This window comes from Mus caroli, unplaced genomic scaffold (assembly GCF_978045245.1).
Source record: "Mus caroli unplaced genomic scaffold, Mus_caroli_1 scaffold_8, whole genome shotgun sequence".
In the NCBI taxonomy this organism is placed as follows: Eukaryota; Metazoa; Chordata; class Mammalia; order Rodentia; family Muridae; genus Mus; species Mus caroli.
Genome location: NW_028227263.1, coordinates 101479378 through 101503133, shown reverse-complemented (window position 1 = coordinate 101503133; position 23756 = coordinate 101479378). Strand labels below are relative to the sequence as shown.

The 23756-nt window shown below is 49.0% G+C and overlaps 1 protein-coding gene across 4 annotated transcripts in view; it reads right to left on the bottom strand.

Annotated features, from left to right (window-relative positions):
* Positions 1 to 19504, bottom strand: part of Sult2b1 (sulfotransferase family 2B member 1) — a 42368-nt gene extending 22864 nt beyond the window's left edge. The window contains exons 1-2 of one of the 4 annotated variants that reach the window (XM_085841727.1): positions 19194 to 19504; positions 15377 to 15530 (exon numbers count right to left, since the gene is read on the bottom strand). Coding sequence is in view for 2 of the 4 variants with exons in the window: in XM_021167965.3 (XP_021023624.1) it covers positions 5959 to 6020 (62 nt within the window). In the remaining 2 variants the exon portion in view is untranslated. Of the gene's footprint in view, positions 1 to 5958; positions 6148 to 15376; positions 15531 to 19193 lie in introns of those variants that run through there. The other 3 variants (XM_085841728.1, XM_085841729.1, XM_021167965.3) reach the window with 3 other exon arrangements.
* Between the last annotated feature and the right edge of the window lie 4252 nt (positions 19505 to 23756).

Below are 23756 nucleotides of genomic sequence, written 5' to 3'. Positions count from 1 at the left end.
TCAGCCGTGACCTCAATGAGATCGAAATGCAAATGGCATCTCTCCCTATGCAGAGCAGATGCCAGAGCGGTCACTAGACAGAGAAAACACACAGCACAGACCTCAGGCTTAGTGTGGGAAGAAGTAACTCTACCTAATTTATATTTTAGGTAAAGACGGGGTCTCTGTAGCCCAGGCTACCGCTTGCAGCAATCCCTCTGCCTCCACTTCCTACATGCTAAGATGACAGCTGTGAGCTTTCAGAACTTATTTTAGTCATGCCATCAAGGAGACATTTACCTGAGGGTACATGCTGGGTCTAGATAAGCAAGGTGTCGGATAGAGGCACTGACCAGAATTTCCCAGTGAGGGACTTGGGGCACAGCTCAGTAGCAATGCCCCTGCTTTGAATCCCTCAGTGGGGGCTGGATGTGGGTTCCGTGGTAGTGATGTGCCTGAAGCCCTGGGTTTCATGCCACCTAACACAGCAAAAAGGAGGAAGAGGGTCAGAGTGGAGGAGATGGTCCAGTGGCTAAAATGCTTGCTGTCCAAGCAGGAGTGAGTACCTAAGCTCTACCTAAGCTCAGATCCTCAGCACCCACGTAAGAATCGGGCACTGCGGTGTGTGTCTGTATCTCAGAGCTGCGGTGTGTGTCTGTATCTCAGAGCTGCGATAGGCAGAAAGAAGCAGACCCCTGAGGCTCTCTGACCACCACTCTAGTAACATGAGGAGCTCCAGCTTCTGTGAGAGAAACTCTGTCTCAAAAAATGAAATAGAGGAGCTAGAGAGATGGCTCGGCAATAAAAAGCACTTGGTGCTCTTGCAAAAGGACACACATTTGGATTCCAGAACCCATGTCAGACAGATGTTACCTCTAATAACTCAGCTACAAGGGATCTGGTGCCCGCTTCTGCATCCTCTGTCACTTACACAAAACATGGTGCTTGTGCTCATGCACACACACACACACACGTATACACACACAGAGAGACACACATGTGTGCATGTGCACACACACACACACACGTATACACACACAGAGAGACACACATGTGTGCATGTGCACACACACATGCTTAAATAAAAATGTTAAAAGTAATAGAGGAAGATGCCATTCTCCAGCCTTCCCAGGCACAGATGAGCATGGCAGCACACATATGCACATGGTGCCTACATCATATCCAGAAATACACACAAAAGAAAAAGAAAGAAAGAAACAGGAGAAAAAAAGGAGGAAGCAGGCCCAGTGGTCACTGTTCAGACGAAGTGAGCCTGCAGGCAGGCCTGGATGAGGTGTGCTCTGAGGCAGCTCCTAGCTTCTCTCTCTCCTCTTGCCCCCCATTTCTGGGCTCAAGAGGGCTTATTGGCATTTAGAAGAGGAAGCAGGAAAGGCTAGCTAAGAATGACAGAGATGATGGCTCAGCGGTTAAGAGCACTGACTGCTCTTCCGAAGGTCCTGAGTTCAATTCCCAGCAACTGCATGGTGGCTCACAACCATCTGTACAGCTACAGTGTACTCATATACATAAAATAAATAAATAAATCTAAACAACCACCACCACAACAGAATGGCAGCTCAGTGTCGTTATTTCCCAGTACTTGGGAGGTTGAGTCAGGAGGATTGCTATAAGTTCAAGGCCAACCTGAGTTTGAAGAGATGGCTCAGTGCTTGAAAGTACACACTGCTCACCCGGAGGATTCCAGTTTAGCTCTGGGCATCCACACTGGGCAGCTCACAATTGCCTCTAGTTACAGACTGGGGAATCCGAGTCTTCTGATCTCTGTGGGCACCCACATTCTTGTGCGCGCGCGCACACACACACACACACAAAACATAAGCACTCATAAACACATAAAATCAATAAACAAATCAGTCTTTGAAAAAAACAAAAACAAATGGCTCCTTCTGCTTTCCCCCAACCCCTCGTCTGAACAGACCCTTCCATATGGGGCAGCCATCTCCCCGGGTGTCAGCCACTTAACAGCAGTTGCAGCTCTTCTGGGCCGTCTGTCCCTGGGGCCTGGTCAGAGCTCAGAGCACCTAGTCCTTAGTTCCTAGGCCCTGGTCCCTTCCGGAGACTTCTGGTTCAGATCTCGTCCCTACCAGGATAGCCTTGTTGGCTCAGCAATTGACCACTCACGTCTGCTGGATCCCACATATCCTCCTATCATGTCCCACTCCCTAGCCTCTGTCCAATCAGTGGCCCCTGAGGGACCATAAAGCTCTCTGGCCCTCCCTGCTTCTTATCCTTCTTACCAAGGGGCCTCTACTTACCCACTCTACCCTCAGGCAGGTACCACTGATGTGTGCTTATTGCTTAAAACCTTCCTAATAGCTCTCTGAGAGAACCCAGCTCCATGTTAAAAGGTCTGTGAGATCTCCCTAAAGTTGAGATGTAAATCGGAGATTAAAAAACTGCCCGGAAGGCCTGACATTCCAACCATTCTAAAGGTAGGGGTAAGAGGACCCCATGTTCAAGGCCTACCTTAATAACTTAACAAGACAATGTCCCAAACTAAGAAGGAAAAAGACATTGGAGAGGATATGGGGATAAGGCCCTTGCTGCTTGGCCCTTGCTGTGTGATCTGATGACCTGAGTTCCATCCCTGGGACCAGCATGACAGAAAGCGAGAACCGACCCCAGAAAGTCATCCTCTGACCTTCACAAGCCCATACAAGAACACAAATAAACAGACGTGGTACAAATTTTGTACATAGAAGGCTGGGGCTGGGGCAGAGCAGTAGAGCCCCTGACTAGAGTCCACCAATGAGAGGCTGGGGGCGTGGCTCAGAGGTAAAGCCGTGCCTAGAATGGCTCAATGAGAGGCTGGGGGTGTGGCTTAGAGGTAGGGTACTTGTGGCTTAGAGGTAGGGTACTTGTGTAGCACAAGTGTACGCTCAATATCCAGCACCAGAAAAAACCAAAGCAGCCAACAGAGATACCTGGGCAGGAAGCTTTCTGTACACCCAGGCAAACAAGCTGGTGGCTTCTCTGGTTCTCAGACGTTCTTCATAAGATATATGGAATTCCCCAGTGGAGTACTCATTGAGCTTCCTGGCCAGAGAGGCCTATATTCCTTCCAGGCCCTGTTCCTCCCTGACTTCTTCATACCCAAATCTAGAGCAGGATACATTTTGCTTTCTGTGCTCAAGATCTTGACTTCACACTAATTACATCTGGATGACTTTAGGCAACCTTCCTTATTCCTCTCCTCTCCTCTCCTCTCCCCTCCTCTCCTCTCCTCTCCTCTCCTCTCCTCTCCTCTCCTCTCCTCTCCTCTCCTCTCCTCTCCTCTCCTCTCCTCTCCTCTCCTCTCCTCTCCTCTCCCCTCCCCTCCCCTCCCCTCCCCTCCCCTCCCCTCCCCTCCCCTCCCCTCCCCTCCCCTCCCCTCCCTTCTCTTCGGTTCTCTGGTTCTTTGAAATTGGCTTTCTCTGTGCAGCCCTATCTGACTTGGAACTCCCTATATAGATTAGGCTGGCTTTGAACTCATAGAGATCTGCCTGCCTTTGCCTCCTGGGTACTGGGATTAAAGGCATCCACCACCACCACCACCACCACTACCACCACCACCACCACCACCACCCAGCCCGGCCACCTTGTTTTCGTTTTTTAAAGACAAGGTCCTCATGTAATGTAGTCTAGCCTTGACCTCACTATGTAGCCAAGGATGGCCATATTCTCCATCCCACCTGCATCTCCAGAATGCTGGGGTGCAGGGCTTCGTGCCCTCAGCACTGAGTCATGGCCCCAGGCTTATTCTGTCCTTCAGAGTCCTATCCACCTGAGGCTGTGAGAGATACCTTCACGTAAAGCATACCGCCACGCCACATAACCAACCCCATTATCTAGAACATTCCAAGGGCTGAACCTGCTGACAATCCTTTAGCCCAAATTAAATCCTGGACAGTTTGCATCACATGACCCATAATCTAGAACAGATAATGGCTCACCTGTTCTTGTTTAGGAGGCTTTAAAATGGGATCATTTGTTGCCTCCAGGGTGTGGTAGGATGAGGTGCTGTCCTTTGCCCTACAGGATTCTGCTGATACCCTTTGCCCACCACGCCTCGCCCCTCCTGCAGACCTGAGTCACCCCAAGATCAAAGGTTTCCTAATCCCAATCTTCATTCATTCCTGGCGAGTTCCCTTTGCCTGTCCCTGTCAATGTCAGGCTGTCATGGAGTCCAGGACAGGCAAGATCTGAAGATGGACCATAGCAATCTGGGCTCTGTGGGCTGTCACTCCCAATCCCATCCAGGAACCCTACACAGCTGAGGTTTGAAGTTCACATTGACATCTTTAGCCCCAAGAAGCATTTGGCCAATAAAAGAGAGGGCAGAAGTTGCCAGGGAAGGGTGAAGCACACAGACCCAGGAGGAGGAACCATGAGGAAGCCCCGCTGGGGGTTGAGGAGAGACACAAGGGGCTCAGATTGCTCAAGTGCACCAAAAGAAGGCTGTGGGGAACAGATGAGGGTGCCCAGACCTGCTTCCACCTCAAACCAGATCCATCCTGTCCTGACTTCTATTATTTATTTTGGCTCAGGGAGCTCCTTCTGAACAAAACCCTTCTAAACCTTAAAACAGCTGTGGAGGCCATTGCTCTGGGTGCCTGGGAGCCACAGAAGATACTATTGCAGGCGAGAGTGGTGCTTGGGGTTTAGAGAGGAACCTGTCTAAAGTCTCTACAGAATTAAAAACTAGATATGCAAAGGTACTGTGGTAGGGAGGAGTGGGGTGTGTCCAGGGGACCTGAAGTCACGGGGTGAATGGGATGTCGGTGAGGAGAGAGCCTGGGGTGGGGCCTGGAGGGGCCTGGGTGCTAGGGAGTCACAGCATAGCTGTCAGGGTGGGTGAGGCAGCTCTGGGATCTCTGGGGTCACGGAGGCTGGGGAGTGGCTCTCGATGGGGGGGGGGGATGGTGACAGACCATGAGAAGGTCTGGCATAGGGAAGTCTGGTGTGGGGACTGACAGGCTGTGGAGACACAAGGGAAAGTGGCGAGCAGGGCTGTGGGGGCCACGGGAGGATAAAGTTAAGCCTACCTCTAGGGTGGCAATACTGAGGTGCAGAGAGAGCAAGTGACTGTTACTTGCAGAGGCCATTCCAGGGACTTGGTGGCACAACTGAGCAGAAGCTCAGAGGAGGGTGTCAGGTCGGGTGAGAGTTGCAGAGAGGCCCAGAGAAGCTTGTCTAGGTCACACAGCAATGGGTTTCTGGAGTCAGAGTTCCTCTTCTCTCCACACCCTGGCTCTTGGCTGAGGCAGGGGAAGGGAGTATTTGGAAGGGAGTATACAGTACGTATTAGAGTGAAGCAACCAGGGTGGGGACAGGGCTTAGCCGCCCCCCTCCTTCCAGCTCAAGGTACCAGAGGGTCATGGGAGGGCAGGGGAAGAGTGTAAGATACCAGAGCTGATGATGAGATGTCAGCAGCTAACTGTGAGACGGGGAGAGAGCTTCATACCCTTTCTGGGTTTCTGCTTGTTCAGCTGAGAAGAGAAGCCAAGGAGTAGGGTATGGAAAGGTCCCAAAGATGCCAGGAGATGGGACTCTGTGATCAGGACACTTTGCTACCCAGCCTCAGTTTCCCCATCTGGGAAGTGGGTACTCTTGAGTTTCTGACTCATCTCCAGAAACAGAGGAACTAACACATTGGCTCCATGAGGAGAGACGTCAGCCCTAATCTGTCCCTGCTCTCTTGGCGGCCAAGAACCACTTTCCCCGTCTCTGAGCATCTCATGCTGCCTGGTGCCTTCCAGGTGGAGCTGGCACACAAGAGATTCAGCAACCTTAGCCTTTTTCAGCTTCTCTGGACCAGGTTCCTGGTTCCCCTTACTCAATTTGGATGAACAAAAGCCCTGCCCCTCACCCCAAGACAGAAGAACCGGAGCATCCCAAGTCACTGAATCCAATGAAGGTCCCTCCATGGCCAGGGCCTGTCCCCACCCTTCCCAGGCCCTGGCCAGCAGGCCACCTCACCTCATTTCGGAAACATTTTTCTCAGACGAGCTCCACAGGGCACGGGGCTGCGGCCCGTCCATGGCGGGCAGGGCAGGAGGTAGCCGGGCGTCGGGGCCAGGTGCGCAGCGTCTGCCGCGCCCGCCAGTGCCAGGTGCCTACCAGCCGGCCCAGGGGAGGGGCACAGCCGGTTCTCCCAGCTGCTGCCCACGCCTCCTGCGGGCGGCAGGGAGGGAGAGGCTGGTGCCCTCCCAGGGCGAGGGTGGAGGCTCCACACGACCAGAGTCCAGGGCCAGCAGTGGGTACTTCCGGCTGTACCCTGAGTGGCCACCGCAGCCCAGCCTGGCTGCCCGCCTCAGGGCAGCGGCTCACACATTCCTTTCTTCTCATTACTTTGCAAGTTTTGCCGAGCAGCTCCTGTCCCGGTGCTGATGCCTGATGCCGGTGCCTGGGTGCTGAGCACTGGCCATGCTGGGGAAGATCAGGGTCCAGAGACAGAGAGACAGTGATACAGAGATACATAGACAGTGAGATGGAGACAGAGTGACCGAAGCACATAGAGACACGGAGAAACAGGGAGACACAGAGGGAGGGAGAGAGGCAGTGGGACAAGCAGAGGCAGAGACACTTTTTCTAAAAGCTTTATTTATTACCTACCTCACAAGGGCAGGCCTGCCTCATGTCTGTCAGTTCTAGCTTCCCAAGGAAGTGATTAGAATGTTGTAGGCCAGCTGATGGACAGAGTCACCCACTGCCAAGTGACAGGGTATTGATGTAGGGACTAATTGAGCCTCTGAACAAGTGAAAGGCAGTGAGCAGATTCAGAGCTTACAAGAGGGCTCCATTGGGACTCCTGAGTGACATAGAGGAACACCTCAGGCATTGACAGATGGGAGGGTCGCTGATGGAGGCAACCATGCCACAGACAGAGTGACAGTTGAGGGCATCTGGGCACAGGGAAGACAGTAGCAGAGGAAGGGGCCCCACAAAGCCACCTGGTTGGAGGAGCACCCTCAACGCGTGCAATCTGCCTTGGTGTGAATACAATTTCTTCTCATGAAGAGTTCAAGCCCCAAGTCTTTTGTTGCCGGTATTAGGAGGCTGGAAACTTAATCCAAACACCACTACGTGTAGAGGGGTGGGGCCTTTGGGAAGTGATTAGGTCACCAAGGTGGAGGTTCCCCCTCCCATTCAGGTGGCTTTGGGAGAGGAAGGCACATCAACAGGACAAAGAGCTCTGCACACACACCTGAAGTGAGAGATGCAGGCATGAAACCGCACGCATGAGTCTGTTTAGACCTGATCCTTCCAGACCTGGGAGCTCAAACCAACCTTTTTTTTTTTTTTTTAAACAGCCTGCCTTCAGTATTTTCTTATATTAATGGAAGCTGACTAATGTCCGCCCATCCAATCATTCATTCATCCATTCACAAATCCACCCACGCTCTCACACACACACCCATTCACCTGCTCATCTATTCCTCCCACTCATCATCCACCCTCCCACCATCCACACATTCATCTACTCACACATCTGTCCATCTCTGGATCCACTCATCCACCCACCCCTACCCATCTGCCCATCCCTCAATATCCGCACATTACATCCACACAAGCACCCACCAACTCATTCACTCACTCATCTACTGATCCATCCATTCATCTGTTCACCCATCTATCCACCCATCCACCCACTCATCCACCCACCCACCCATCCACCCACTCATCCATCCACCTTTGATACATCCATCTACTTGTCTATCCATCCACCCACCCATCCATCCATCCATCCATCCATCCACCCTTCCATCCATCCACATTTGATACATCCATCTACTTGTCCATCCATCCACCCACCCACCCATCATCCACACAGCCACTCATCAATCCATTCATCCATCCATCCAATCATCCACCCATCTATCTATCCATCCATCCATCCATCCATCCACTCACTGATCTATATATGCAACTACCCACAAATGCATCCATATATCCACCCACTCATCTACCTACATTAATGCATCTCTCTAGTCATGTGCCCATCCATCTATCCACCAATATACCTACCAAGCCCATTCAACCATTCATTCACTCAACCACCTATCAATAAATCCATCCATCTATTCACTGACTTACCCACCCATCTATCCTCCCATCCATCCATCCATCCATCCATCCATCCATCCATCCATCCATCCACCCAATATTTTATTTTTTATTTTTTTGGCTTTTTCGAGACAGGGCTTCTTTGTATAGCCCTGGCTGTCCTGGAACTCACTGTAGACCAGGCTGGCCTCAAACTCAGAAATCCACCTGCCTCTGCCTCCCAAGTGCTGGGATTAAAGGCATGTGCCACCACCACCCGGCTCTTTTTCTTTTCTTCTTTTTTTTTCACCCAATTATTTTTAACTAATGAACCTACCCATCTATCTAATCATATATTCATCAACCCATTCATCTGATAACCACATATTCTCATCCATCCATCTACCCATCCATACATCCATTCGCCATTCACTGTCCACCTATCTACTCACCTTACATATCCACCCATGTACACACCTACCACTTCATTCACCCATTCACACACATCTTCCATCTATCTATCCACTTATACATCATCCATCCATCTCCATATCCTCTCTCCTACTATCCATCCATTCACTTCCACCTGTCCATCTTTGTACTAATCCACCTAATCACAGACCCAATCAGTGATCTACCATCATTCATTTAGATATTGATCTTTAATTTTTTACGTGCATGGGTGTTCTGCCTGCATATATGTCTGGGCATCACGTCTATGTCTGGTGCCAAAGGAAGGCAGAAGAAAGCATCAGATTCCCTAGGTCTGGAATTACAGGTGCTTGTGAACCATCATGTGGGTGCTGGGAATTGAACCTGGGTCCTCTGGAAGAGCAACAAGTGCTCTTTACTGATGAATTGTCTCTCCAGCCCTAGACATCTATCTTTAAATTTTTCAGTTTAGACACCCATACACATACAGCTATCCATCCATCTCTATAACATCTATCTATCTATCTATCTATCTATCTATCTATCTATCTATCTCTCCGTCAGCTCATCCCATCCCCTTAATAACCCACCTATCCACCCAAATTTATCTGTCCCTTATTCAGCCATCTATTGTCCCCTCCAGCTCATCTTTGGGGAGGCCCACAGCAAGTCTGGTAAGTAGACACAGCTTTTGGCCAGTCTGACTATTTAAACCTGGAACCACAGTTCATGGGTCTAAGAAAGTAAACATATTCAATTGTATTCCTTTCAAGTAACTTAAAGCCAGGCATGGTGGCACACGCCTTTAATTCCAGCACTTGGGAGGCAGAGGCAGAGGCAGATGGATTTCTGAGTTCAAGGCCAGCCTGGTCTACAGAGTGAGTTCCAGGACAGCCAGGACTACACAGAGAAACCCTGTCTCAAAAAAACCAACCAACGAAAGAAAGAAACAAACAAAAAACCCAGTAACTTAAATAGCAGAATGCCTTGGTGAGATTACATGTCAGTTAAATTACTGAAAATTGGGCATTGGAATTGAAAATACAAGACTTGTCAAATATCCGGATAAGTTTGGTATGGATTGCATGTTGAGATAATTTAATTGGATTAAATAAATTACATTCCAAAATTAACTTCGCCCATCTTTTTTTTCAATTTTCAGAAATACTTTTAAAAGATCTCTATTTTATCTTTAAGTTCTACGTGTATGTCCAGTGTTCCATATGTGCAGAGTACAGGAGGTGCCCAAGGAGGCTAGGAGAGAGCATTAGACCCTCTAGAACTACAGCCACAATAGTGAGCTGCTGCACGCTGGTGCTGGGGTCTGACGCCCAGTCCTCAGTGAGAGCAGTATGGGCTCCTATCTGCTGAGCCTTTTCTCCAACCTCTCTTCTCTTTAAGAAAGAAAATGTGGTGGTGCTGCTGAGACAGCTCACTGGTGAAGAGCACAGACAGCCAAGTATGTCGGTATGCATCTTCAATCCAGCATTCAGAAGGCAGAGATAGGTGGATCACAGTGAATTTGAGATCAGTCAGTCTACTGGCTATGTAGACAGCTCCAGAACTACACACAGAAACCCTGTATTAAAAAAGGAAGAAGGGGGCTGGAGAGATGGCTCAGAGGTTAAGAGCCCTGACTGCTCTTCCAGAGGTCCTGAGTTCAAATCCCAGCAACCACATGATGGCTCATAACCATCTGTAATGAGATCCGATGCCCTCTTCTGGAGTGTCTGAAGTACACTACAGTGTACACTACAGTGTACTTACATATAATTAATAAATAAGTAAATTTAAAAAAAAAGAAAAAAAAGAAAAAAAAGGAAGAAGGAAGGAAGGAAGGGAGGAAGGAAAGAAGGCACTCACTCAGTGGTCTTGTAGAGGACCTGAGTTCAGGTCTCAATACCTGTCAGGTGGTTCACAACCACCTTTAACTCCAGCTCCAGAGGATCTGACATCCTCTTCTGGCCTCCAGAGGCAAGCATGAACATGCCCAAAGCCACACAAATATAACTAACAAAGCCTAAAAGTAAAATAATTTTTAAAAGGCATGAGAAACATGGTGCGGCACTGCACATTCGAGATTCCATACTCCGGAGGCCAGAGCAGGAGGCTCTCGACTTTGAAGTCAGTGTTGGCTGTACAGACCGAGGATCTAAAAGGGTTACAGAACTTTAAGTGTTATGTGATGAGAGGCTAAAGAGAAATGTCTCAGCAGTTAAAAGCACTAGCTGTGCCAGGCGTGGTGGCACACACCTTTAATCCCAGCACTTGGGAGGCAGAGGCAGGTGGATTTCTGAGTTCAAGGCCAGCCTGGTCTACAAAGTGAGTTCCAGGACAGCCAGGACTACAGAGAAACCCTGTCTTGAAAAACCAAATACACACACACACACACACATATATATAAATATATAAAAGCCCTGGCTGTTCTTGTCTTGAGGGGGACCCATTTCTCAGCACTGACACGGTAGTTCACAACCAACAGCAACTCCAGTTCCGGGGAATTCCATGCTCTCTTCACACCTCTGAGGGCACCAGGCACATCTGGGGTACACAGACTCACATGCAGGTAAAAATACTCAGATACAGAAAATAAAATTAAACATTTTCATGACAGGGTTTCTCTGTATAGCCCTGGCTGTCCTGGAACTCACTCTGTAGACCAGGCTGGCCTCGAACTCACTGAGATCCGCCTGCCTGTCTTGGAGTCTTGGCTTTAAAGGTGTGGGCCACAACTGTCCAGCTAATAAATACATCTTAAAAAAAAAAAAAAAAAGGAAAGAAAGCAGCTGTGTGATGGATCAGGTAGGAAGTAGCTCAGTTTGCAAAGTACTTTTGCTGGGCAAACATGAAGACCTGAATTTGGGCCCTCAGAACCCAGGTAGAAAGTCAGGGCTGGCAGTGTATTCCTGAGCCCCAGCCCAAAGCTAAGACGCTGGAGCTGTGGATCAGCCAGCCATGTCTTGCCTGTGAGCCCCAAGTCATAGTGACAGAGACTCTGTCTTCAAACAAAGGTAGAGACTCCTGAGCAAGGATAGCTGAAGTTGACTCTTGGCTCTGTCTGCATGAAGCTGTCCATACAGGTGACCACAGACACACACACAGAGACAGACACACACACACACAGATACACACAGACACACACATGCAGACACAGAAACACACAGACACACACACAAACACAGACACACACACAAACACAGACACACACACAAACACAGACACACACACAGACACAGACAGACAGACAGACACACACACACACAAACACTTGGAGATGGATAGGTAGATGAATGATTGGATAGTTGAGTAGAAGGATAGTGGGTGGACCCCTGTACACGTGCGCACCATGTCTGTGCTATGTCTACCAACTCTGGGTGGTATCAGTGTGTAGACAGACTGTTGAGGGAAACTGCAAACAGGCCAGCTTAGCAGCATGAGACCTGAGGAAATAGATCTGCTGGGGCAAAGGCTGGAGAGATGTTGGGACAAGGTATCCCTCCAGTCACAGAGGGGAGCCCTGGGGAGGGATATCAGTCACCCTTGAGTGGGGACATCCAGAAACATGTCCATCCCTAGTGACCCACACAGGGGATGGCAGCTCTGACTCAGACCTCAGTATCATTTCTTAACATCTTCTAGTTGAGCCATCAGACCCTTCCCCCAGCACCGTGTTGTGCCACTTTGCTGATGGAGTTCACACGTGGGAGAGGCAGGTCACTGGGTCATGAGGTCATGTATCCAAAGAATCAGGCCACTGTCACCTTCAGAGAGCCCAGCCTTTCCATTAAAATCCAGTAATTGCCAAAAATACCAGGAGAGCTCAGCCTGAGAGAGGCAGGGCTCCCCAGAGGGTGAGGCTAGGGCTCCAATCCTGAGACAGGGAGGAGGAGCCTGAATGGGGTGGGGAGGGGGAAGGGTAGGGATGAGTCTGGGTCCTGGCTCTGAGGGATGCAGCTGGAGCTCTAGGACCCAGACAGATGAGAATGCACATTTAACACGCCAGTCCTGGAAATGGATGAGAAAAGGGCAAGTTCCAGGAGGGGGAATTCCACTGTCTCCATGAGTACTGTACAGTCCCTTTCGGGAAGAAATGACGACCTCGCATCCACCCGGTGGAGTAAGAGGCGGGCAGTTGACACCCCAAGCTGTCCTCCCCACCTCCTGTCCCTCTTCTAATCAACCAGTCCATCTTGGGGTGGGTGGGTGGTGTGGCAGAAACCCCACCTGCTCTCCACCCTGATTGCTCCATACTGCTCACACCCAGCCCTGCTTCCCTGAGCATCTAGGCACAGGGCTCAAGGCCTCGTCGAAGCCCCACATGTGTCACTACTCAAGAGGGATGGCCTGGCCCACGACTGGTGGACAATGAAATAGATGCTCAGAACAAAAGAACTTGGGTCTGCGTAGGCTGCCTGGCCACAGAGGAAATGGGTAGAGGTGGGCAGGTAGGCAAAGAGCAGGAGAGGTAAGGACATCCAGAGATTAACTGGGAGGTGAGGATATGAGCCAGAGCATGGGGCCTGGGTCTATCTAGTCTGAGGTAGGAGGTCCAGGGTTTGTGGGTCTAGTCTGAGAGAGGAGGCTTGGGGTTTGGACTCCTGAATCTGACCAGGAAAGTCCAGGTCTGGATCCATAAGCCTGAGGGAGAGGAATTTCCTGTGTGCCAGAGATGAGACAAGCTCAGCCTGTTCCAGATATGGGTGTGGCATTTCAGGGTGGGGGGGGGGGGGAAGGGGTGTCTTGGGAGAAGTGATCAAGGTGCTAACTCTCCATCTACTGCGTGGCACAGGAATTGTCTTAGCACCATTCTTGCCTCTTCCTGGCCCAGTCTTCTGCCAAATGCAAGGACCAGCCAAACCTGCCCTGCCAGTTAGGCACCCCCTCCCCATGTCCCCCTCCCCCGTCCCCCTCCCCCCCTTCCTCTCCTTTCCCTGTAGTGTCTCCAGCAAGGCCCAGCCCAAAAGAAAAGAGTGCGTAGGCGACTCAAGTGGGAGAACAGGACGCCCCAACTCCTGGCTCAGCCTTCTGCCTCCTGGGCCATCCATCCCCGCCCCCCTCTGCCTTCAGCACCCCACTTCTTCCTCAGCCCTTGTTTCCCCAAAACCTGTTGCACTAAACTTCCACCTCCCTCCTTCTCCCTGTTCACTGTGCACTCAGCACACGCTCCATGGAGCGCCTGCTATGTGCTTGGCTCCGGGCTCTTGGACAGACTGGGAGAAGAAATGTTAATGAATTAAATGATGACCCAGAAAGAACGAGGCAGGAGGATCCCTGCACATTTCTGGCCACCCTGGGTTACTTGGTAAATTCAATACCAGGCAGAGCTCAGCTCTGGAGTAGGACTTGCTCTTAAAAGCTCAAAAACTTCCAGCTTCCAGAGGCAGAAGTTCAATGTCACCCTCTACTCTATAAAGTTCTAGGCCTGCCCGAGCTACATGAGACCCTATTTTAAAACAAAACCCCCACCAGTGAAGCTAAAGAGGTGGCTTCACAGTTAAAAGCAGGTATTGCTCTTGCAGAGGAGCCAGGTTCAGTTCCTCGAATCCATGCTCTTAACTGCTCCTGACTCCAGCCCCAAGAGTCTGGCACCCTCTTCTGGCCTCTTGAACACCTTCACTCATATGCACATACCCAACACAGATGTAAGTAAACAACGACAACAGCAACAACAAAACCTCACTAAATTTAAATTTCTTCTGTTATAGCAGCTACACATTACTTATACAATGGTGATAAAGAAAGACACCTAAGCCGGGCGTGGTGGCACACGCCTTTAATCCCAGCACTTGGGAGGCAGAGGCAGGCAGATTTCTGAGTTTGAGGCCAGCCTGGTCTACAGAGTGAGTTCCAGCACAGCCAGGGCTACACAGAGAAACCCTGTCTCGAACAAAACAAAAACAAAAAACAGAAAAAAAAAAAAAAAAAAGAAAGACACCTGACATCACACAAATTGATATCACGTGACTATAGTGGAGGAAGACGTGGGGTGGCTGAGTGGGCTGGTCTGTGTACCTGGACAGTTTTAGGTGGGGACATCTGGGAAAAGGTAACCTTTGGAGTCAGAACATAGACTGTGGCTGACTGGAGACATGATATAGGCATGGGGAAGGGCCAGTGTGGAGGGCCTGTGGTCAGAGGGACCCAGAGACCTGAAGGAAGGTGGGAGGTGGTGTTGCTACGGCCAAGGACAAATGGAGAAACAGAACTGTGTGTCAGTTATAAATGACATCCATTTCTCAAATGAAAAAAAAAAGTAAAGATTCTATTTTTGCTGGGTGTCACATGCCTTGTAACGCAGAGGCGGAGGATCTCTGCAAGTTCAAGGCCAACCAGGGCTTCATAGTGAGCTCCTTAATAATAATTTTTTTTTTTGAGACAGAGTTTCTCTGTGTAGCCCTGGCTGTCCTGGAACTCACTCTGTAGACCAGGCTGGCCTCGAACTCAGAAAAATGCTTGTCTCTGTCTCCCAAGTGCTGGGATTAAAGGCATGTGCCACCACTGCCCAATAATAATTTTAAAAAGACATTTTAGCCGGGCGTGGTGGCGCACGCCTTTAATCCCAGCACTCGGGAGGCAGAGGCAGGCGGATTTCTGAGTTCGAGGCCAGCCTGGTCTACAAAGTGAGTTCCAGGACAGCCAGGACTATACAGAGAAACCCTGTCTCGAAAAAAACCAAAAAAAAAAAAAAAAGACATTTTTATTTTTTAAATTAGACATAAGTGTGTGTGTGGATGTGAGCACAGGTGCCTTCAGAGGCCAGAAGATGAAGTAGATGATGTTGTCGGGTCCCCTGGAGCTGGAGTTACAGACCAGTGCAAAACAGGGGTGCTGGGACCAAGCTTGGGTATTCTAAGTTTCTGGGCTAATATCCACTTATCAGTGAGTACATATCATGTGAGTTCTTTTGTGATTGGGTTACCTCATTCAGGATCATGCCCTCCAGGTCCATCCATTTGCCTAGGCATTTCATAAATTCATTCTTTTTAATAGCTGAGTAGTACTCCATTGTGTAAATGTACCACATTTTCTGTATCCATTCCTCTGTTGAGGGACATCTGGGTTCTTTCCAGCTTCTGGAATAAATAACAAACAAATAACAAATAAAAACAAATAAATAAGGCTGTTATGAACATAGTGGAGCATGTGTCCTTATTACCAGTTGGAACATCTTCTGGATATATGCCCAGAAGAGGCAATACGTGCTCTTATCCACCGAGCCGTCTCCCCAGATCCAGTAATAATAAAACATATTATTAGTGCATCAATGATGCTTGGTGGAGCACACCTGTGACTGGACCACCTGAGAGCCTGAGGCCAGGAGATCTTAAGATCAAGGCCGGCTTGGCTGCCTAACTGGGTCTGAAAAGAGCAAATTGTATGTGGGTCTATAGCTCGTGACTGAAAATAGCAAATTGTGGGGGGGGGGGGATAAGGCAGGTGGAAGACTCAGGGGCTTTCAGAGAGGGGGGCATCTACATTTCCAATAAAAACTGAGAGTGGGGTGGGGGGTGGATGGGCAGCAGAGATGGCACAGTGGCCGCACGCTCTCGCTGCTCTGGAGGACCGTAGTTTGGTTCCTAGCATCCACAACCTGGTGTTCCCACCCACCTGTAATTCTAGCTCCCGGATTTCTGACACTCTTCTGACCTCTCGTAGGCACTCAGGCACAGGGGCATACCCCCATGCAGATGGACACATAAACAAATAACATAATAATGTCACCAGCTTTTCAGGTGGTGAGGAAGGAAGTGGGGCAGAATGGGGTAGAATGAAGTAGCTCCAGAAGGCAGAGGACCAGGGGGAGACAGGATTGTAAGGCTAAGCCCCACGGCGGGCAGAACAGAGCAAAGCCAACCCCTGCCCAGCCCTTCTCTCTATCTCAGAGACCTACTTTGTCCCGGCAGAGGGAAACTGAAAGTTTGCCTCTGTCCAGGCCAGCACCGTCACAGGGACACAAACATACCCAGGAACACCAGCACAGGGACACCCACCCAGGAACAAGCTCCCTATGACGACAGCAAACTTGTTCAGTTCTGGCCAAGAGACCAAGATAGCTACTTATTAACTTCCTGGAAGCTCTCCTGAGCCCCACCCCCACCCCCCAGCACACAGAGGCAGACATGCCACGAGGGTGCTACCTGCCCATATTTTTGCTGGTGTCAGGCTATTCTAGTCCTCCAATGAGAGCAATGGATTGGGTATAGGGCAAAAATGTTGACTTGTTCCTGACAAATGAGGTTGTTTCTGCTTAGAAAGCCTTTCTGCTCCTAAGGCAGGCTGTACAGTTCGTATTGTCTCTTCAAGACCTGGCCCTTCTCAGAAATGAACATTACATCTTGGCACCTTGAACCCAAGGCTCCTGTGATCCTTAGCATTCAGTGGAAGTAATAAAAAGTCAGGATGGGGCTGTGAGGCACACGCCTGTAATCTCAACACAGAAGTCACAGGTGGGAGGACTAATGAGTTCAGCGTCAACCTCTCCTATGTAGTAAGTTTGAGGTTATTGTGGGCAGCGTGGTACCAAGCCAAGCCTTGTGTTCTGAGGACCAGTCTTACTACTCAGTCTCCTCGCTCTGAAGAAACCTAAGAAATCTCCGAGAAAGGAAGCTCCCAGGGAGAGGAGCGATGCCCTGCCCAAGCCCTGGAGCTGTGGGCCGGGGATGAATGGGTTCCCCAGCTCCCAGGGGATGCAGACATACCAGAGATGAGCTGTAGCCACTGAGCCCCACCCAGACCACAGGTGACAGAGCAGAATGAGTAGATGTGGTCACGGTCAGAGGTGCTTACGTTAGTTACTTAGCACCAAAGCACAGCCACAAAATGCAGGCCAGAGGCCACAGCCCCAGGCACATGACTAACACCAGTGACTCTATTCTGGACTCTCTTCTTGTAATCACCAAACCTCTGATAGTCTTGGATGCTGCAGGTATTTGAAATCCTGCTTAATCTCATCCTCATTTCAAAATAGAAGTCTGCAGAGGAGCCCATCCCTGTTTAGAAGTGTGTAGACATTCAAAGGCTAGGGAAAAATGTGTCTTATATGGGTTTTGATAATTTTGTTTCCTGAGGCTTCTTTTTTTAATTTGACAAATTGTTATATTTATTAAGTGTTGCAGCATTAGATGTGGGACCCAAGGTTTTAGGCAAGTCATTTCCTGCTGAGCCACATACCCAACCAGCTCTCTACTGGCAGAATAGCTCTGGGAAAGTTTTGAAATGGTGTATGGTATCAGGTACGATGGTACACACCTTTAATCCCAGCACTTGGGAGGCAGAGACAGGAAGATCTCTGAGTTGAGGCCATCCTGGTCTATAGAGCAAGTTCCAAGACAGTCAGGGCTCCACAGAAAAACAGACAGACAGACAAACAAACAAACAAACATGATGGCCCAGTGGTGTGCGCTTCCTTACTATGCAGGAGGTCCTGAGTTCCATTGCAACATTAAAAAAGGAAACAAAGGAGGCTGGAGAGACATCTTAGTTGTTAAGAGCACTGGCTGCTCTTCCAGAGGACATGGGTTCAGTTCCCAGTACCCACTTGGCAGCTCACAACTGTCTACAATTCAAATTCCAGGGGATCTGGCACCCTCACACAGACATACATGCAGGAAAAACACCAATGCACATAATGTAAAAATAAACAAATCTTTTTTTAAAAAGATTTTATTTATTTTATGTATTTGAGTACAATGTAGCTGTCTTCAGACACACCAGAAAAGGGCATCAGATCTCATTACAGATGGTTGTGAGCCACTATGTAGTTGATGGGAATTGAACTCAGGACCTCAGGAAGAAGAGTCAGTGCTCTTAACGGCTGAGCCATCTCTCCGGCCCATAAACAAATCTTTAACAAATAAGCAAATAAAGATAATCCCCAAACTCAGGAGGCAGATCTCTGCAAGTTTAAAGCATCTACACAATAGGTTCCAGAACAGCCAGGGCTATGTAGAAAGACCTCTAAACCCAAAATAAATGAATAGCCTAATAAATGAATATGTGGCTGTTTGGAGGGGAAGCCAGTTCCCAGGCCAAGGTGGCTAGACTGCAGGAATATTGTCCCCCCCTCTTATGTCCCCCTCGTGCCCTGCACCCAGGAGCATGGCTCCCCAACAGATGACCTAATCCAGTCCCTTCACTTGCAGGGACCCATGGAGCTTGAACAAACCGGAGAGATTTTACACCAAAACTGTTGAGCACAGCTGGGTCTAGAGGCTCCCACCTATGATACCAGCCCTGTAAGCTGAAGCAGAAGATTACAAGTTCAAAGCTAAGCTCAACTACAGAATGACTTCAAAGCCAATAGATTCTGCCTTGAAAAGAGACAGTAAAAGCAGGGCTCAGGGCGTGGCTCGGTAGAGGAGTGCGTGCCTGACACGCATGCTTTAGTCTCCAGCTCCGTCACTTAAAACAGTTAAAAGAAGAATGGAAGCCAATTGGTGGTTTACACCTTTAATCCCAGCACTCAGCAGGCAGAGGCAAGGTGGATCTCTTGAGTTCGAGGCCAGCCTGGTCTACAGAGTGAATTTGAGGACTGCCAGGGCTACATAGAAAAACCCTGTCTCAAAATACATACATACATATATACATACAATAAAATAAAATCTACAAAAGAAATAAACAGGGACTCACTTTGTAGCCCAGGCTACCTTCAAACTTGTAGCACCCTCCCTGCCTCAGCTTTCTAAATGTTGGAACTACAGGTGTGAGCCAGTGACCTCGCTAACACCGGTTCCTACCTCTCACAGCGGCAGCATTCACTGAATCATTTGCCTGGGGATGGCTGCAGGCTGCTTAATTCCCCGCCATCACTGAAACTCCTGCCTGGAAGGCTGTTGTTACTTTCATTTCACAGATGATACAAAACTTTAAAAAGACATATCACCTCCTTGTGTCTTGCTTTCGGAATGCAGCCACCATGTGTGGGGCTGCTCAAGCAGCTTCGGAGAGGGCTGTGCATAAGCCTAGCCTAGGATGGTGCAGAGGTATTCCAGCTGCCTAGACCAACCCTTCGGGTCATGGAAGTCAATCAGCATCCGCCCATCGCCGTCGGAAGACTTTGAACCACTGGTAGAACATTTGGTCAGAACACACGAGGTCCTAGGTTTAATTTTTAATCATGGGGATGAGAGAGAACTTTAGCCGGCTGTGCACAGCAAGTCACTCCCTAGCTGTCACCTAAGAAATGGTGGCATCATAAACGGTGCTTACCTGGACTTGGGAAAGTTTGTTTGGTGCCAATAAAGAAATAGCCAAGTGTCAGGGGCTTCCTGGTGTTCCCCGCTCCACTGTCTAGCGTTCTGAGGGTGTGCCTCAGAGAAAGACAGTGGCTGGAGGAATGGCCCAGGGTTTAGCTTCTTCCTTCCTGCCCGCCTCTTTTCTGACAGGGTAGAGCTGTCAGTTGAGCTGGCCTCAGACTCCCTATGAAGTGCTCCTTCCAGTCCACCTCACAGGTGCTCGGATCACAGGTGTGGCCATCATGACCAGCTTTGTTGGGTTTTTTTGTTTGTTTGTTTTTGTTGTTGTTGTTTTTTGTTTTGTTTTGTTTTGTTTTGTTTTTTTAGAGAGGGGCTATCAGCAAGTTCTTGGCGGGTCTAGAACTTGCTAAATAAACTAGGCTGGTCTTGAACTCAGAGATCTGCCAGTCTCTGCCTCTCTAGTGCTAGGATTAAAGGTGTGCACCATCATACCCTCCAATGCCCATGGTTTTGTTTGTTTGCTTGCTTTTTCTCTTCTTCTTCTTCTTCTTCTTCTTCTTCTTCTTCTTCTTCTTCTTCTTCTTCTTCTTCTTCTTCTTCTTCTTCTTCTTCTTCTTTCTTCTTCTTCTTCTTCTCTTGTTCTTCTCCTTCTCCTTCTTCTCCTCCTCTTCTCCTCCTCCTCCTCCTCCTCCTCCTTCTCCTTCTCCTCTCCTTCTCCTCCTCCTCCTCCTCTCTCTCTCTCTCTCTCTTTTTTTTTTTTTTTTTTTTTTGGAGATAGAGTCTTACTATATAGCGCTAGCTGGTCTAGAACTTACTATGTAGACCAGGCTGACCTCAACCACCTGACTCTGCCTCTTGAGTGCTGGGAGCAAAAGTATATGTCAGCATGTATATTTGTTTGTTGAGACAGGGTTTCTTTGTGTAGCTTTGGCTGTCCCAGAACTCTGTAGACCAGGCTGACCTTGAACTCACGGAGATCCTCTTGCTTCTGCCTCCCAGGTGCTGGGATTAGAGTATGTCACCACACCCCAGCCTATTGATTGATGGCTGCTCTAGTGGTGGAACCAAAACTTTCTGTATGCTGGGTAAGCACTCTACCAAGTGAGCTACAGCCCGATCTGGCTTCTAGATTTCAGATGTTAGTATGGTCACGGAAAATCAGTATATGTTCGTTTATGTGTTTATTTGCTTTGTGTGAATGCACCATGGACTCATGGAATGCACAAGTGTTATGGCTTGCTTGTGAATTTATCTCCTTCCTCCACCTGGGTCCAGAGATTGAACTCAGTTTGTCAGGTTTGGTGGCAAGTACCCACTAAAGTTTTTTTTTTTTTTCCTTCTGGTCACCGAAAATGAGTTTAGAAGACTCTGAAGTGGCTGTGGTGGTACACACTTGTAATCTTGGCACTCAGGAGGTGGGAACAAGAGGATCAGAAGTTCATGGTCATCCTTCGCCACACATAGGATCAAAGCCAGCCTGGACAATGTGAGATCACCCTTGGATCATCAACCTAGGTCATGCTATGTCTTTGATGGAAATTTGGGGTTCAAGTCCTGGATCCATGTCCAGAGTGTCCCTGTCTTTGTGATAAGGGTGGTGTCTCTATCAAAACAGCAGGACAGATTCCGTCCTGTCCTCAAAACTCTATTTTAAGCTGTTAACCTTGGGAGAGGCTGCTGTCTCCTGTCCTTGGAGGAAGCAGAAAGTTAATGTCCTTGGAGTGATAAGTTCCTCACCTTTGAGTGCTGGGAAAGAGACCACGGAGCATTTCCAGCAGTCGAAAATAGACATAACAGCTATGTCCAGCTTCTAACAACAGGAAAAGGCTGGTCCCAATAGCAGGATGAGTTATTTCTTCCCAGGTTAAAGATGCCCCTTTCCAGATGTTTGGTCTCTCCTGTCTGCACAAACGTTATCAGTTTCAAGGTTAACATTCCTTTACCCCTTTACCCAATCACGTAACACCAAGGCTTGAAAGCCCCAGCTTGTGCATTTTCCCTATATAAGCTCTAAGCCCCTAGACCTAAGCGTCACATTCTGAACTTGTTGTGCAGTGAGGGCTGCAGTCCTAGCTCGAAATTGAATAAAAGGTTCTCGTGTGCTTGCATCGGAGTTGTGGTCCCTGGTGGTCTCTTGGGGGGGGGGTCTCACAAACTGGGCATACCATTAGCTCCAGTAGATTCTGGTCCTCTCTCTCTGCACCCACAGAACCTTATGCTTTTGGGGTATCCCTGTGAGATGCTGGGCTTGGCTCACAGGATGTGCTTTAAGCAGAAGACAATCAGAAGATGGAGACAGCAAGTGTGCACGGAGGCTGCTCTATAGAGCATTCCTTTCTGGGGTTCTAGGCTGCATTAAGACCCAAGGACAGACATCATTGACACCTGTGCCAGGTCATTCATTGAGTGAGCAAATATTCCTCTTGGCTACCCTGCCTCTGCCCACCCCAACTCCACCCTGACCAGAGATACTTGGTGAAATGAGGCCAGAGAAGCACCTTCCAGATCCTGGTCTGCACAGGTGTCCCAGGAGTGATGAGTCACCACTGTGTAAGCCACTATGTTTGGGACACTCTCAGAGATTCCTTGGCAGGCCTGTGGGGCCAGTTTGGAAACAAGATTTCCAGACTTGGAAATCAGGTGAGTAGTGTGTGCATACAAATGCCACCTTCTGTCAGCCAGGCCTGAGACACTTTTGCGATTGTGCAAACATCTGCATGAACTGTGGAGAGGCCTCTGGCCCCACATGACTGTTGGACCCTTGAAATGTAGGGAGGGCAATGGAGGGATCGGAGTTCATCTCATCTTCATTAGGTTTTTGTTTGTTTGTTTGTTTGTTTAAAGATTTGTTTGTTTGTTTGCATGAGTACACTGTTGCTGGTGTGTCTGACACACCAGAAGGGGTCGTTGGATCCCTTTGCAGATGGTTGTGAGCCACCCTGTGATTGCTGGGAATTGAACTCAGGACCTCTGGAAGAGCAGTCAGTGCTCTTAACTGCTGAGCCATCATCTTAATTACTTTACTATTTATAGATTTATAGATTTATATATTTCTTTATTTTGGTGTGTATATAGTATAGTATATGGCTATGTGGGTGGTGGTTGCATGTGTGCACAGGTGTGCTGATCTGTGTGTGCTTGTGAGAAAGACAGAGGTCACACACACACACACACACACACACACACGTCAGGAGTTGGTTGTCTCCTTGCCTGGGCTTGGTGGCAAGTGCCTAGTCTGCTGGGCCATCTCTACAGCCTCTCATTCTTTTTGAGACAGGCTTTCCCCCTGACCCTTGACAAGTGCTTGTCATTGCAGCTTGGTTGGGTGGCTAGGGACCCCCAGGAACCTGCCTTCCCACCTTTCAGCAATGGAGTTAAAGGTCACCATGTCCAGCTTTTACATGAGTACAAATGGCCAGAACTCAGACACTCATGTGTTCAGTGAGTGCTTTACCCACAGGGCCACTGCCCAATCCCTCATCTTTAAGTACTTTAAGCTTAAAGACAGGTCTGGGAGCTGGATTTGGGGGTGTACCTATAATTCCAACCCATGGGAGTTAGAGCCAGGAGGATTGCCACAATCTCCAGGCCAGTCAGGGTGACATAGCAAGACCCAAAACAAAGACAAAAAGACAGCTCTAGAGCCTTCCCTAACAGGAGCATGTCACTTGACAAGCTAGGCTTATGGACAAAATTATTCTCTATACTGCTTAAACTGCAGTCCAACAAGGCGCTAAACTGCAGGAGCTGAGGGTGTGGCTAAGGAGTGGAGCATCTGCCTAGAATCCCCAGTGAGGGTCTGGGGCACGGCTCAGTGATGGAGCGCCTGCCAACAGCCTGAATCCCGGAGTCCATTCTCATCACCACAGAATTAAATACATAAAAATCACTTGTACAATTACAAAGTAAACCTTAGGAAACAAAGCTATTAGAATACACACAAGGGTGGAGAGATGGCTCAGAGGTTAAGAACATGTACTTCTGTTGCAGAGGACCCAAGTTCAGTTCCCAGCACCCACACCAAGCAGCTCATAGTCCCCTGTAAGCTCAGTTCTAGGGGGATCTGATGCCTCCTTCTAACTTCATTGGGCACATGCAAACAAA